General features: G+C 47.0%; 2 protein-coding genes across 2 annotated transcripts in view; both read right to left on the bottom strand.

The window, feature by feature from the left end:
• TAF1B (TATA-box binding protein associated factor, RNA polymerase I subunit B) overlaps positions 1-16,038 on the bottom strand; it is a 169,225-nt gene that overhangs the window by 137,806 nt on the left and 15,381 nt on the right. The window lies entirely within an intron of this gene.
• Positions 8,000-10,482, bottom strand: LOC141083788 (uncharacterized). Its single transcript, XM_073568209.1, has 3 exons — positions 9,912-10,482; positions 9,584-9,743; positions 8,000-9,478 (listed from the first exon to the last, which is right to left on the bottom strand). Exons 1-3 carry the CDS (start codon positions 9,955-9,957, stop codon positions 8,188-8,190), a joined length of 1,497 nt encoding a protein of 498 aa, XP_073424310.1. The 5' UTR covers positions 9,958-10,482; the 3' UTR covers positions 8,000-8,187.

Raw genomic sequence — 16,038 nt, 5'->3', positions numbered from 1 at the left:
TGAAAGAGCACTGAAAGCGCTGACACTTGGCTCTTAAGCGAGCCCAGGCATAGCCCAGCGTCCAGGCCTGACTGACGGAAACCGAGGACCTTTGGAAGAGAATAGGGGAGTGGGATGTGCCCACGAGATTCGCACCATGTGAAGAAAGCCTTCCAGGTATGATAGTAAATCTTGGCTGAAGTTGGCTTTCGAGCCCTGATCATGGTTTTAACAACGTCCGATGAAAAACCTGCTTGGGTCAAAAACCAGGTCTCAGTGGCCACGCCGTCAAAATGAGAGCCCCTGATTTCTGGTGGAAGAACGGGCCTTGTGACAGAAGGTCGGGACGTGTGGGGAGACGCCAGGGAGCGTCTGCTGTGAGTTGCACTACGTCGGCGTACCATGTACGCCTGGGCCAGTCTGGAGCGAATAGGATGGTGGGAACACCCTCTTGTTTGATCTTCCTCAAGACTCTGGAAATCAGGGGAAGGGGTGGAAAATGTACAGAAGCTGGAACTGGGTCCAGTCCTGAACCAGGGCATCTGCTCCGAGCGACTGCGGATCGCGCGTCCTGGCCATGAAATTGGGAACTTTGGCATTGAGATGGAATGCCATCAGAACCACGTCCGGGGTCCCCCAACGATGGCAGATCTGATGGAAAACTTCGGGATGGAGAGACCACTCCCCCGAGTCCATTCCTTGACGGCTGAGATAGTCGGCTTCCCAGTTGTCCACACCCGGAATGTGGACCGCAGAGAGTACCGACCTCGCATCCTCCGCCCAGTGTAGGATACGTGTTACTTCGTTCATCGCCTGGATGCTGCGAGTGCCGCCTTGATGGTTCACGTATGCCACCGCCGTGGCATTGTCCGACTGCACTCTGATATGAGAGTCTGCTAGCAAGTGATGGAAGGCTTTCAATGCCAGGAAGATGGCCCGAATTTCCAGGTTGTTGGTGGGCATGGTCACTTCCATTGGTGACCACTTGCCTTGCGCTCTGTGATGTAGGTGTACTGCGCTCCAACCCGTAAAACTTGCACCGGTGGTCAAAACCTTTCAGTGACCGGAGAGAAAGGATTTTCCCATTGCAAGCGAGGTTGGCTGGAGCCACCAGTGCAGGGACCTCCTGGTTTTCGCTGATAACAGGAACTCTCTGTTGAGGGAGAACAGATTCCTGTCCCAGGACTTGAGGATGGGGTCTGAGGTGAAACTGGGCAAATGGTACCGTCTCCATTGCCGCTGCCATCCTGCCCAGTCCGCTCGTGGCATACCGGAGAGATCGGGGAAAACCGCGGAGGAGAGTGTGAACTCCCAAACGGAGGGCCAGTGCCTTGTCCCTGGGGAGGATCACCAGACCCCTGGAGGTGTCGAATAGCATCCCCAGGAAGGTCAGAGACTGACTTGGGGTAGTTGAGGACTTCTGTAAATTGACTAACCATCCCAGGTGACTCAGAGTGTCGATCGTGATTGAGACGTTGACCTCGCAGTCCTTGAAGGTGGGGGCCTTGATGAGAAGGTCGTCCAGGTATTGGACTACTATGCCTCTGGAGTGCAGAACGTCCCTGGTAGCTACCATGTCCTTTGTAAATATTCTGGGAGCCGTGGCGAGACCAAACGGGAGGGCCACAAACTGGTAATGGTCTTGGTGGATTGCTCCGCCCATCAGAGATTTCTCAAACTCGCAATCGGTATATGCAGGTATGCGTCCTGTATGTCTATGGAGGCGAGATATTCTCCATCCTCCATGGACGCAACGATTGACCGGAGGGATTCCATGCGAAGGTGACGAACTCGGACATACTTATTGAGTTGCTTGAGGTCTAGTATGGGTCGGACGCTGCCTCCCTTTTTGGGCACCACGAACAGGTTGGAGTAGAACCCTCGTAAGCGCTCATCTGCTGGAACCGGTATTATGACTCCTGCTTGCAGGAGGGATGAAACCGCTTGATGGAAGGCTCGAGCTTTGAGTGGAGGTTTTGGAGGGACAGAGAGAAAAAACCTGTGCGGTGGGCTGGTAGTAACTCGATCTTGTATCCTGAATACACTATTTCCTTGACCCACCTGTCTTCTGTAATAGGTAGCCAGACCTGCTGAAAGAGTAGCAGTCGTCCGCCTACAAGTGGGGTGTTTTCCGGAGGGGATGAGTAATGATGAATGAAAAGTCTGAGCTTTCCCTCCCTTGGATTTTGCCTGGCTTGCCTTTGACTGCCAGTTTCTGTCCGGCCTTTGTGCCGCCCGTGTGTTGTCCCTGCGAGGGGAACTGTTATGATTTTGTGCCGGGCGCGAGACGGACTAGCCTGAAGAATTCCGAAAGGATCGGAAACGAGATTGATTACGTCTTTTAAACGTGCGTTTTGGTTTTAGCTGAGGGAGGGAAGTACTTTTACCCCCGGTAGCATTGGATATCATTGTATCCAGCTTTTCACCGAAAGTACGGCCCCTGAGGTACGGGAGATTTGTTAGGGACTTTTTTAAAGCCACATCCGCCTTCCATTCTCTTAGCCAGAGAATACGCCGGATTGTGATGGCGTTTGATGCTATTTCCGCTACCCCTCTTGCAGAATCCAATGCTGCACGGACCATGTAATCTGTCACTACTGCAATTTGCACCGCCTGGTCCGCCAGCTGAGGATTTGAAGCTTGGAGGCCCTGTTGTAATAGATCAGCCCAGGCCATAATGGCCTTGGCTGCCCAAACTGAAGCAAATGCAGGGGCCAAAGAGGCACCTGCTGCCTCAAAGATTGAACGAGCCATGCGTTCTACCTGTCTGTCTGCTGCGTCCTTGAGGGTTGAGCTGTCCGGCAGCGAGAGAAGCGTTTGTGCTGCCAGCCTAGAGACTGTGAAGATGAGGATGAATGAACTCATGGAGATCAACATCCAACACTGCGGAGACACCATCACGTGTTTCTCAACGCAGTGATTCTAGAGCACTGCCCCCATCCCTTATGGGAAATATGCAAAACAGAAGCCGCGGAGACACCATCACATGTTTCTCAACGCAAGCAATGACCAGCCAGGTCTTTCCCCGGGAAGGAACAACCACGGGAAGGGCAGTCTCCAATGAAGGAAACCACCTATGCCAAAACATGGTATCCATCCACAGACAGCTGTTTCGGGGTATTGCCCCTCATCAGTGTGGAGTAGGAAACTGGCTGGTAGGAGCAATGCCTAGTAAAAGACTGTGAAGATGAGGATGAATGAACTCATGGAGATCAACATCCAACACTACGGAGCCTAGAGACTGGAGGATCCACTTTAGGCGGATCTGTCCAATCCTTAGTGTCCTTCAGTGGGAAGGGGTACTTTGCTTTCAAGTATTTGCGATTTGCGTATTTTTTCTCAGGCTGCGAAAAATGCTTAGAAAGTATTTTTTGAAATTCCGGGTGATCAGGAAAGACCTCAGATGGTTTCTGAACACTTTCAAAGGAAATCTTATGTTCTGGTACGTCAGGGGTTGGATCAGAAAAGTCTAGCACCCGAAGGATGGAAGAGATTATATCCTCAACTAGCGCAGTATTGCTAGGGGGACAAGGGAGCAGAGCGTTCCTTGTTTCGTTATCTGAGTTGGAGTCACATATGCCCTCTGAGTCTTGCGCATCGCTAAGGAGCTCCCTAGCGGGCGAACTAGGGCTGTTCTGTGGTCTGGGATCGTTGTGGAGATCCACATTGTCTCTCTCTATCAGGGGATGGTCTTGGTGACCTGTAGCCACTGTGCCTCTCCCTGGAGGGGGACGACCTAGTGCTATGTGAGGACGCAGATGAACGCGACCTGTGGGTCCGCTTACGTCTCGAACTGTCGTAAGCGGCCTGTTCCTGATACCAGACGTCCCTTTGCTGGGTAACGTTCATAGCCGAGACATGACCCTGCAGAGCCTGCAGTAGTGTGGAGGTCAGGTTATCTATAGACTTTGTCATAGACTGCGACATCTGAGTCGCCCATTCCGGCGCAGTAGCGGCCGCAGAAGCGTTGCTGTTCTTTGGGTACAGTCCCGGCAGTGCGGGTACGTGCTGCCGCTGGGGAGAGTGGCCTTGCAGGCTGTGCAGACTGCGTAAAAGCAGTCTTGCCTGATCCTTTTTTGAGCCCGACATAGTACCTATTCGCAGAGGCCCTACAGGGGTATCTACGCATAGGAAAGGAGGAGTAGGGGAGCGTTATAGGTTATATGAACTCACAGCTGAGTACAAAGAACTGATGTGCTGCCTTCAGTTTCTTCAGGTGCAGCAAGATGGCCACCGGATTCTGTGGTGGAGGGGGAAGGGGGCGGACAGCTGAAAAAGGGGGCGCGGAGCTATGTAAAAGCGCGCCCTTCCTGTCTCGATCCGCCCCTTCTATGACACTGTAGTGTCATTTTTCGTCATCCGGGGGGCGGGCCGGGGACTTCGGCTAGGCCGAAGCCGCGGCCTAAATTTGATAGCTCATGCCCAGAAGGGCTCCAGGACGGCGCGGTTATCCGGGGGAGGGTCAGATTCCAACCAGACCCCGCGGATTGAACGGTAGGCTAGCGGTGGGGACATGAGCGCCACCTGGGCCCTGTGGGGGGGTCTCTTTGAGGCGCTATGCAGCTGGTGCTGCCGCAGAGACAGGGGTGTCGGGAGACCTGTCTCTGACAAGTGCCATGCCTGCCTGCACCTCCCCCGGTCCAAACAGGAGCCCGCAGCTGGGCTGGGGTCCCTGGACATGTAAGGCTAGTTTCACATTAGCGTTTTTTTGCGCAGCGCATCGTGCGCATAAAAAACACAAAGAAAAACGCAAAACAAATGTGCGTTTTTTTTTCTTCATGCGCACGCTGATGCGTCAAAATAACGCAGTGTTACTTGCGTTTTACATGCGTTTTTGCATGCGGTTGCGTTTTTTATGCGCATGCGTTTTTAGGTGTGACATTTCACAATAGCAAAATCTTTGACCACCAATGGGTCACCAGTGGGCGTGTTTCATTGGAATGTTTTATAGACCCTGTACTGCTGAATTCATCAGATTTTGCTGCTGTTTCCGGTGTCAAGATGGACTTGCGTCTGGATAATTTCCGCTTCAAGCTGGATCTTGACATTGCGCTGTCTCAGGCTTATGTCTTTTGTTGCCAGCAAGAAAGGGAGAGGGAGAGACAGCAGAGACGGCAGCGGCGTAGGTTTTGGAGGCATCCAATCATCGAACTCCGGCCAAGCCGTGGAGCATATCACACGCTGTACAGCGAGCTACAGGAAAACCCGGAGAAATTTGCTGACTATACACGGATGTCCCAGGAAAGCTTCCTTGACTTGCTGGGTATGGTTGAAGGAAACATCCGGAGAAGGGACACTCAGCTCCGGCGTGCCATTCCTCCCGAAGAAAGGCTCCTTGTCACCTTACGGTATGTATGTTGTTATGTTTGCATAATTTTTTTGGCTTTTTTTTTTTTTTTTTTTTTTTTGGTCCAAAAAATTAGGTTTTTTTTGGCTATTGATTTTTAACATTATTTTTGTGAAATTGCTTTTTTGCATAATGGTTTTTCTTCTGGCATGTACTAATCCCAAGCCTTTATAAAATGTTTTTTTGCTATGTTGTATTAAAAAAACATGCAAAATAGTTAGGCCATGTACTTTTTTATTTTCAGTGTTTTTAGTAATACCCAAGACAGAAATATAATTATTTTTTCTTTTTATGTTTGGCAGGTTCCTGGCAACTGGAGAGAGTCTTTCATCCCTGCATTTCCAGTACCGGCTGGGAATCTCAACTTTATCTGGGATTGTTGCCGACACCTGCAGGGCTCTGTGGGATGTTCTGTGTCCGGAGTTTCTGCCATTGCCCACTGCCGAAAAGTGGCTTCAAATATCGGAGAAATTCTGGGCAGTCTGCAATTTCCCGAACTGCCTAGGAGCGGTGGACGGGAAGCACATCCGCATCACAAAACCCGCAAGAAGTGGCTCCGAGTACTACAACTACAAGAAGTACTTTTCCACAGTCCTAATGGCCATTGCGGATGCAGACTGCCGGTTTGTGGCGGTGGACATAGGGGCATTCGGACGGGGCAACGATTCACAGACTTTTAAGAACTCTGATATGGGCTGGAGGTTGTACGGCAACCATTTCAATTTTCCACTGGCACGGCCTCTTCCCCAAACCCAAACTCCACCACTGCCATTTGTAGTGGTTGGGGATGAGGCATTTCAGATGTGCCCAAACCTGCTGAAGCCGTACTCCAGCCGTGACTTGGACCACCGCAAGAAAATTTTCAACTACAGGCTTACGAGGGCTCGCAGGACTGTAGAGTGCGCCTTTGGCATTCTAGTGTCCAGATGGCGAATTCTCAGCACCGCCATCAATCTCAAAATGGAAACAGTTGATGAGGTCGTGAAGGCATGCGTGGTTCTCCACAATTTTGTTATGGCAAAGGAGCGGCCGAACTTTGACATGGATGAGCCTGCTGCCAACCCTTTGCCAGATTTTACTCAGCACCCTCTTCGGTCCTCAGTCGAAGTTGCCCAAATGAGGGACCAATTTGCGGACTACTTTTTATCCGATGTTGGTCGTGTAGCATGGCAGGATCAAATGGTTTAATAGTTTTGTTGTTTGTTAAAAATAAAATACATGGTTTTTTATACCTGTACCCAGTGTACTGTGTCTTAATAAACTCCACTACTCATCTGCCCAGGTTAAATTGAAGAAAGGGAAACCACCATAAAAAAAAAAAAAAATATATATATATATATATTTTTTTTTTTTTTTTTTGGTGGTTTCCCTTTCTTTACTTTCTACCGGATGGTCAGCCATCCAACTCTGAAAGGGATACTATATTTCATTTTTGTTTTATTTATATATATATATATATACACTCACTGGCCACTTTATTAGGTACACCTGTCCAACTGTGTGTTAAGACTTAATTTCTAATCAGCCAATCACATGGCAGCAACTCAGTGCATTTAGGCATGTAGACATGGTCAAGACAATCTCCTGCAGTTCAAACCGAGCATCAGTATGGGGAAGAAAGGTGATTTGAGTGCCTTTGAACGTGGCATGATTGTTGGTGCCAGAAGGGCTGGTCTGAGAATTTCAGAAACTGCTGATCTACTGGGATTTTCACGCACAACCATCTCTAGGGTTTACAGAGAATGGTCCGAAAAAGAAAAAAAATCCAGTGAGCGGCAGTTCTGTGGCCGGAAATGCCATGTTGATGCCAGAGGTCAGAGGAGAATGGGCAGACTGGTTCGAGCTGATAGAAAGGCAACAGTGACTCAAATTGCCACCCGTTACAACCAAGGTAGGCAGAAGAGCATCTCTGAACGCACAGTGCGTCGAACTTTGAGGCAGATGGGCTACAGCAGCAGAAGACCACACTGGGTACCACTCCTCTCAGCTAAGAACAGGAAACTGAGGCTACAATTTTCACAAGCTCATCGAAATTGGACAGTAGAAGATTGGAAAAACGTTGCCTGGTCTGATGAGTCTCGATTTCTGCTGCGACATTCGGATGGTAGGGTCAGAATTTGGCGTAAACAACATGAAAGCATGGATCCATCCTGCCTTGTATCAACGGTTCAGGCTGGTGGTGGTGGTGTCATGGTGTGGGGAATTTTTTCTGGGCACTCTTTGGGCCCCTTGGTACCAATTGAGCATCGTTGCAATGCCACAGCCTACCTGAGTATTGTTGCTGACCATGTCCATCCCTTTATGACCACAATGTACCCAACATCTGATGGCTACTTTCAGCAGGATAATGCGCCATGTCATAAAGCTCGAATCATCTCAGATTGGTTTCTTGAACATGACAATGAGTTTACTGTACTCAAATGGCCTCCTCAGTCACCAGATCTCAATCCAATAGAGCATCTTTGGGATGTGGTGGAACGGGAGATTCGCATCAGGGATGTGCAGCCGACAAATCTGCGCCAACTGTGTGATGCCATCATGTCAATATGGTCCAAAATCTCTGAGGAATGCTTCCAGCACCTTGTTGAATCTCTGCCACGAAGAATTGAGGCAGTTCTGAAGGCAAAAGGGGGTCCAACCCCTTACTAGCATGGTGTACCTAATAAAGTGGCCAGTGAGTGTATATATATATATATATAAAAAAAAAAAATAAATATAGTATCCCTTTCAGAGTTGGATGGCTGACCATCCGGTAGAAAGTAAAGAAAAACAAACCATAGTGTAGGGCGCAGTGTGTGCAGGCGGCGAAAGACACAATAACCAAACATTATTTTGAAAAAAAAATATAACATTTATTTAAATTATTTTTTAGTTGCTGGAAACTGGGGGGTGTGGAGGGATGAGGAACGGCTTTGGGTGGAGTAAGGGGTTCTATGGGAAGGAGGAACCAAAGAAGTGGGGGAAGGGAGCTGAGGCAAGGAAAGTTGTGAAGTGGGAGGTGAGGGAGGAGGGAGGGTAAGAGTCCTCCTCTTTGTTTTTTTAGGACGGTGGCCCGTCGTCTTCCTGCTGTCCTCGCTTGAGCCTGAGGACTGGCTAGACCCCGGGGACCGCCTTGAGCCTCTGGACTGCCTTGAGCCTCTGGAACGCCTGGAGGCTGGGGACTGGCTGGAGCTGGGGGACCGCCTGGCACTTGTTGACCGCCTGCCAGGATCTTGTTCCAGCTGTGGCATGCTGGAGGTGGTGGATGTCCTGGCAGGGGCTGTAAATATTGAATGCGGGTCCCCCAGCTGATGCTGCTCCGAGGTGGTGGTGGTGGTGGTGGTGGTGGCGGTCCATGCAGGCGTGGTGGCTGTGGCGGTCCATACCGGGGTGGTCCTCCCGCTGGTGGTGGTGGTTGCGGCGCTCAAGGCAGGGGTGGTGACGACGGGCCATCCAGTGGTGGTGGCGGCAGCAGTGGTGGGCCAGGCAGGAGCAGCGCTTGGCATGGTGTTGGCGGGTAAGTGTCCAGCTGCACTCGGACTTGGGGCGGTATATTGGTGTCCGGCGAGGCTTGGAAGTGTGGTGGCTGTGCAGTGATATGCAGCAGAAGTAGGTAATGCTGTAAAACGAGTCAGTGGTGGCACCGGTGGAAATGCCACCACTGACTGCTGCATAATCCTACTCTGCTGCATAGCCTGCATAAAAGCATTGTTGCAGGCCTGCATGACAGTCAACTGGAGGTCAGGGGTAAGGTGTTCCGCCGTGTCCCGAGCTATTTGGGTATAAAAATGATGCGCTGGTCTGGCGAGGTCGACTTCCAGGCGCTCAAGGCGACCCTCGATAGACTTGTAGCGTTGGTCCAAAAGGAGGAAACCACTCTCAAGTCTATCGGAGAGTGCCTTGAGGCTACTCTGAAAGACCGAGCTCAATTCAACGAACTCGGGCATGAGAGGCCTGTCCAAGGTCCTCTGCCGCTGCTGGCGGGAAGTGCCCGCAAAACCAGTGGCAGAGACCTGGGACAGGGGAACACCTGAGCGACCAGCTTCCTGGTCTCCAGATGACTGTGGTGCAGACCTGCAAGGTGCTTCCTCGCTGATGGATGGCTGGGACGGGTCCGGGGCAGCTTGATGAAGGACCGCTTCGGGACCAGGTTGCAGGGTGCTGCTCCAGGTGCTGTGAAAAGAAAAGAAAGAAATTACTACCATAAATTAACAATCGCCAACTCCTGTGGAATAGAAAAGCACAGAATAAAACACAATACAACTAGAAAATACTTACGTTCGGGAGGCAAGGACCGGTCTTAAAAATGCCAAGGCACGATGGTATCGGTACTTCGTGCCGGTCCTTGCCGCAGCACCACTGCGAACCTTATTCTCCTGACGGATATCCCTGTTGAAGCGGTCCTTCATCGAGCGCCAACGGGTTCTGACTTTGTTCACTGTGATGGAAAAAAAAAAAAAAAGAAAAAAAGTAAGACTATGCACTGGAGGCTGTGATCATCCAACTGTGTGTGATGATAGAAACTCCATGGAGTTAATAGCATCACACACAGTTGGGTGATCCCGGCCAAGATCACTGCTGCATCACACTGCATTTAAATACTTACGAAAATCCTTGCGGACCCGGGGAGAGGCGTTGTCCCAGCCATCCATCAGCGATGCGGCCACCTCGTTCCAGAGCCGCCGGATCACCACGTTGTCCGAGTGCAGTTGGTGACGGGTGTCCCACAACGGGACTCGCTCCTGGACTAGACGGATGAGCTCGTCGTTGTCCAGGGCGAGGTCCTCCTCCCGCTGTGGAGCCTAGAAAAGAAAGACAAACATTAATCTTTGAAAGATTTAAAAAAAAAAAATATCGATAACTAGCTGAAGAGCCCGGCGCTGCCCGGGCATAGTAACTAACTGTGGTTAGTTATATAAATTTAAAATTATCCTCCATCCCATAGTCCCGTGCCCATATTCCATCATACATATCCTCCATCCCATAGTCCTGTGCCCATATACCCATCATACATATTCGCCATCCCATATGCCTGTGCCCATATACCCATCATACATATTCGCCATCCCATAGTCCCGTGCCCATATACCATCATACATATCCTCCATCCCATGCCCATATACCCATCATATATATCCTCCATCCCATAGTCCCGTGCCCATATTCCATCATACATATCCTCCATCCCATAGTCCTGTGCCCATATACCCATCATACATATTCGCCATCTCATATGCCTGTGCCCATATACACATGATACATGTTCGCCATCCCATAGTCCCGTGCCCATATACCATCATACATATCCTCCATCCCATGCCCATATACCCATCATATATATCCTCCATCCCATAGTCCCGTGCCCATATTCCATCATACATATCCTCCATCCCATAGTCCTGTGCCCATATACCCATCATACATATTCGCCATCTCATATGCCTGTGCCCATATACACATGATACATGTTCGCCATCCCATAGTCCCGTGCCCATATACCATCATACATATCCTCTATCCCGTGCCCATATACCCATCATATATATCCTCCATCCCATAGTCCCGTGCCCATATACCCAAACAAACAAACATACACACACACACACACAAACACACACACACATACACACTTTGAGCCCTAGATATTGATAAACAATCCATGAAAAAATTATTTGTTTTAAATGGAAATAAATGGAAAAAAAACAACAAACATCGAAAAAAACAACCATGAAAATTTAAAAAAAAAAAAAACTAAAAAATACCAAAAAAAAAAAAAAAAAACCAGACTAGAAAATAAGTAAAAAAAAAAAAAAAACAACAGTCCGTCTGTACTTACATCACGTCTACCCGCCCGCACTTGGCCTTGCTGCTCCTGCCGTTCCTCCGGTGGTGGTGGCGTGATGGAGGATGAGCTCTGAAAATTAAACCAAAAAAATTAATCACATGTGTTTATTTTTTCAAATCCATACGGAAGCATAGTACTCACTTCTTCTGCCTCTTGCCCTGTCCCGGGGACATATTCTTCACCAGATGAAGACATGCTGCAATAAAAAAAAAAAGAGACATAAGTACATAGAAATGTATTGAAATTTCAGCCAGACATTAGGTTTTTCATACTTACATTGGTGCAGCTTGTGCTGTGTGTCCACTAGTGAGCAATCCTTAAAGTATTGTGGAATCCCAGTGCCCACACCATTTTATCACCTTGGTTCATTTTTTTTTTTTACTGTCTAGACCAAATTTCAGTCATGTTTATGTAAAAAACGCATGCGCATAAAAACGCAAGACCATGCGCAAGTATTGCGCTCCCATAGGCTCCAATGTGGTGTTTTTGCGCATTCCGTGCGCATTCCGTGCGCATGCGTTGTTTTAACGAGACAGGGCGGAACCAAAAATGCAACATGTTGCGTCTGACGCGCCTGGCGCAAAAGACAAAAAAACGCATGCGCACGAAAGCGCAAATATGCGCAAGACCATGCGCACATCATGTAAAATATAGGTGCGCAGTGCGCATGCGCACTGGTGCGCCCGATGCGCTGCGCACAAAAGCGCTAATGTGAAACCAGCCTAAGTGGCCGAATGGTGCCTGGTACAGGCCCTACCTGCGGTGTCTCGACCTAATGCCCCCAGAGGGGGATTAGGGAGGGTGCTGCTGTCACCGTCAGGGGGCTTCGTCCTACCCTCGACCTCAACCCAGAGCCCAAGGAACTGGGGAAGGAGGGGGGGGCCTCGACTTCAACCAGTACCCGAGGGACTGGGGAAGGAGCGACATGGGGAAGAGCCATCTCGACCTCAACCGGGTACCCCTTAATAGGGGACCGAGGAGGGAGCCATGTCGGGAGTCTCACTGGAGACCCACTTTTCTTCATCTTTAATCCGTTGAAGAAAAAATTAAGGAAAAAAAAACGGAAGAGAAAAAAATCTTAGGTGTGCCTCTTTGCGACACTAAGCAAAAACTGGAGAAGGCTGACGCCGTCCAGGGGTGTATACTGCAGAGGAGGAGCCAAAGTTAATCTTTTTCAGATTATGCATAGTGTTGCCTCCTAGTGGACAGCAGCATAACACCCACGGTTCTGTGTCCACCAATAAGGCGACAGAGTAATGAACAAATATATTCAGAACCTATCATCAAACATAAATTCAGCGGAATAGGGTACCAATATCGTACGAATATGGCAAATTCAGATTCGGCGACAGATTCCGAACATATTCGTTCAACTCTAGTGGTGAACACCTTGAACCCCAGATGCTTCATAGACGTTTATAACGTTGAGCCATGAAAATAAGAAAACCACATTTTTCCCACGAAAAATGTTTTTAGCATCAAACTTTTTATTTTCACAAGGGTAACAGGAGAAAATGGACCACAAAATTGGCTGTGCCATTTCTCCTGAGTATACAGATATCCCATATGTGGGGGAAAATTAAATGTTTGGGTGCACAGCAGGGCTCAGAAAGGAGTGAAAGTTTGGAAAGCAGATTTTGATGGAATGGTCTGTCATGTAGTGTTTGGAGAGTCCCTGATGTGCTTATGGAAACCCACCACAAGTGACCCTATTTTGGAAACTAGATTACTCAAGGGATTCTTCTAGACATGTTGTGACCACCTTGAACCCACACGTGCTTCACTGAGTTTTTACAACGTTGATCTGTGAAAATGAAAAAAAGTATTTTCCCACAAAAATGTAGTTTTAGGCCCAATTTCTTTCATTTTCACAAGGATTGCAGGAAAATCAGCAATTCAGGAACATTTTTTTTTTTTTTTTTAAAGCAATTCCACATGTGGTAAAATTGATAAGGCACTGGCAGCTTTATTCTTTGGGTCAGTATGATTACAGTTACATTGTTTATATCTTGGCGATTTACATAAAAACTATTTCATAGAAAAAATAGTTATTTTTGCATCGCTTTATTCTAAGAGCTATAACTTTTATTTTTCCGGTGACGAAGTTGTACGGTGGCTTCTTTTTGCGAGACAACGTGACGTTTTCAGCGGTACCATTTTTATTTACATTCCTCTTTTTGATCATGCTTTACTTCTCTTTTTGTTCGGGGGTATAATAATAAAGCTTATTTTTTTGCCTTTTTTTACTGTGTTTACTGAAGGGGTTAAATAGTGGGACAGTTTATAGGTTGGGTCATTACTGATGCGGCGATACCCAATATGTGTACTTTTATTTGTGTAAAAAAAAAAAAAAAAAAAAAAATTATTGGATTAATATTTTTTCCTTTTCTTGTTCTTTATTTTGTGATGTTTTTATAAATATTTTTAACGTTTATTAACTTTTTTTTTTACATTGTCCCAAGATGGATCATCAACTTTACAGTGACTGATCGATGATCTAATACTCTGCAATACTTCTGCACTGCATGGCATTAGATCAGCATCTCTCACACAGGGAGGAGGCATGTCAGCTCCTGTTCTGAGCAGGAGCTTACAGGCCACTGTCCCTGATTGACCGTGCAGATATCTTTTGGCCCAGTGTCACCATGAAGACCATCGACACAACACGATCGCAATGATTTTGTTTCGATCACTCTTTAGCGAAAAGGTCAAATTAGGAATACGTGAATTGGATGTCCTGAAAAATATTGAATTAATGAATCATCATTTCCCTCCATATCATGAAAACATCATCTATAAATCTTTTCCAATAGATGGAACATTCTTGGAATAATGGGTGAGCATATACATATATCTTCTCAAAAAGTGCCATATAGATGTTAGCATATGGGAAAGCCATGTTGGACCCCATGGCAGTTCCGGCCTTTTGTACATAAAATTGATCTGTAAACAGGAAGAAGTTTTTTGTTAAAATCAATGTGAGCAATGTTATGTAAAACTCATTTTGTAGTTGCGAAAAAGTGATGCATTTATCTAGAAAATTTTGGACTGCCTCAATGCCCCTTTGATGATTTATGCAGGTGTAAAGGCTATTCACATTCATTGTTAACAAGATACACTCTGGTAACAACGGCGTTACTCTTTATATATTTACTTTTTTAAATGTACAGATATCCTTGAATAAGGCTGAAATGCTGAAGCCTTAGGCCTGTTTCACATTTACGTTTTTTGACGTCAGTCAAAATCCACCACTTTTAGAAAAAAAACGGAACTGCCCTTTTTTGGCGGATCCGTTTTTTTCCCCCATAGACTTACATTAGCGGCGGATTTTGACTGACGGTCGTACGTCTCATCCGTTTTTTGACGGATCCGTCAGAATTCTAGCGGCTCCCGGGCGGATGAGACGGACTCTGAAACATTTTTTTCAGAGCGACGGTCCGCTATTTTGTATTGCGCATGCCCGCCAGATTTGCTGTGGCAGGGATTTTAACCCTGAATAGCGTTCCAGAAAGGCCGTGAAAAATATTCTCTCTCTCTCGGCTGCTTTAAATTTCACCCTCTTCCCGCTGCAGCGGATCCGTATACAAAAGGAAAGGAAATGTAACATCAACTGTTATTCACTGTCCTATTAAGGGAATAGAAGAATCCAGGATATCTATAAACAGAAAGATAGTGAGGAAACACTTAGCTAGCCTAAATGAATTCAAGTCTCCAGGTCCAGATGAATTACACCCCAGAGTACTGAAGGAGATAGCAGAAGAAATTTTTGAACCACTCTCTATAATCTTTGAAAATTCTTGGAGAACAGGAGAAGTGCCAGAAGACTGGAGAAGAGCAAATGTTGTTCCTATCTTCAAAAAGGGGAAGAAGGTGGACCCAGGTAACTATAGGCCGGTGAGTCTGACTTCTATACCAGGAAAGATCTTTGAACAAATTATTAAACAACATGTATGTCAATACCTGGATAAGAATGAAGTGATTAAACAGAGTCAGCATGGGTTTGTAACTAATAAGTCATGTCAGACTAACTTAATTTCCTTCTATGACGGTATCACTGATTGGGTGGATCAAGGAAATGCTGTAGATATAGTATATCTTGACTTCAGCAAAGCATTTGACAAAGTCTCTCATACAATCCTTATTGAAAAAATGACTAAGTATGGAATGGACAAGGCAACTGTTAGGTGGATTCATAACTGGCTTAGTGATCGGACCCAAAGAGTGGTCGTAAATGGCTGCACATCCAGTTGGAAGAATGTCTCAAGTGGGGTACCACAGGGCTCTGTCCTGGGCCCTGTATTGTTCAACATCTTTATCAACGATTTAGATGAAGGAATTGAGGGTAAACTGATTAAATTTGCTGATGACACAAAGCTAGGAGGGATAGCTAATACTAGAGAAGAGAGAGAGAGGATTCAAAAAGATTTAAATAAACTGGAGAAGTGGGCAGCAACTAACAGAATGGTTTTTAACAGGGAGAAATGCAAAGTACTACATCTGGGCAATAAAAATGGAAAAAACATATATAGAATGGGAGGAATAGGGCTAAGTGACAGCACATGTGAAAAAGACTTGGGTATACTAATAGATCACAGACTGAATATGAGTCAACAGTGTGATGCAGCAGCAAAAAAGGCAAATGCAATTCTAGGATGTATTAACAGAAGCATACAGTCTAGATCACGTGAAGTCATTATTTCCCTCTACTCCTCTTTGGTCAGACCTCATCTGGAATATTGTGTCCAGTTTTGGGCACCACATTTTAAAAAAGACATCAACAAACTGGAGCAAGTTCAGAAAAGAGCGACCAGAATGGTGACCGGTCTGCAAACCCTGTCTTATGAGGAAAGGTTGCAGGATTTGGGAATGTTTAGTTTGCAAAAGAGAA

The sequence above is a fragment of the Dendrobates tinctorius genome, unplaced genomic scaffold, assembly GCF_039654945.1.
Source record: "Dendrobates tinctorius isolate UK_male_01 unplaced genomic scaffold, ASM3965494v1 ptg000021l, whole genome shotgun sequence".
NCBI lineage: Eukaryota > Metazoa > Chordata > Amphibia > Anura > Dendrobatidae > Dendrobates > Dendrobates tinctorius.
This window is presented reverse-complemented; position numbering and strand designations above follow the sequence as displayed.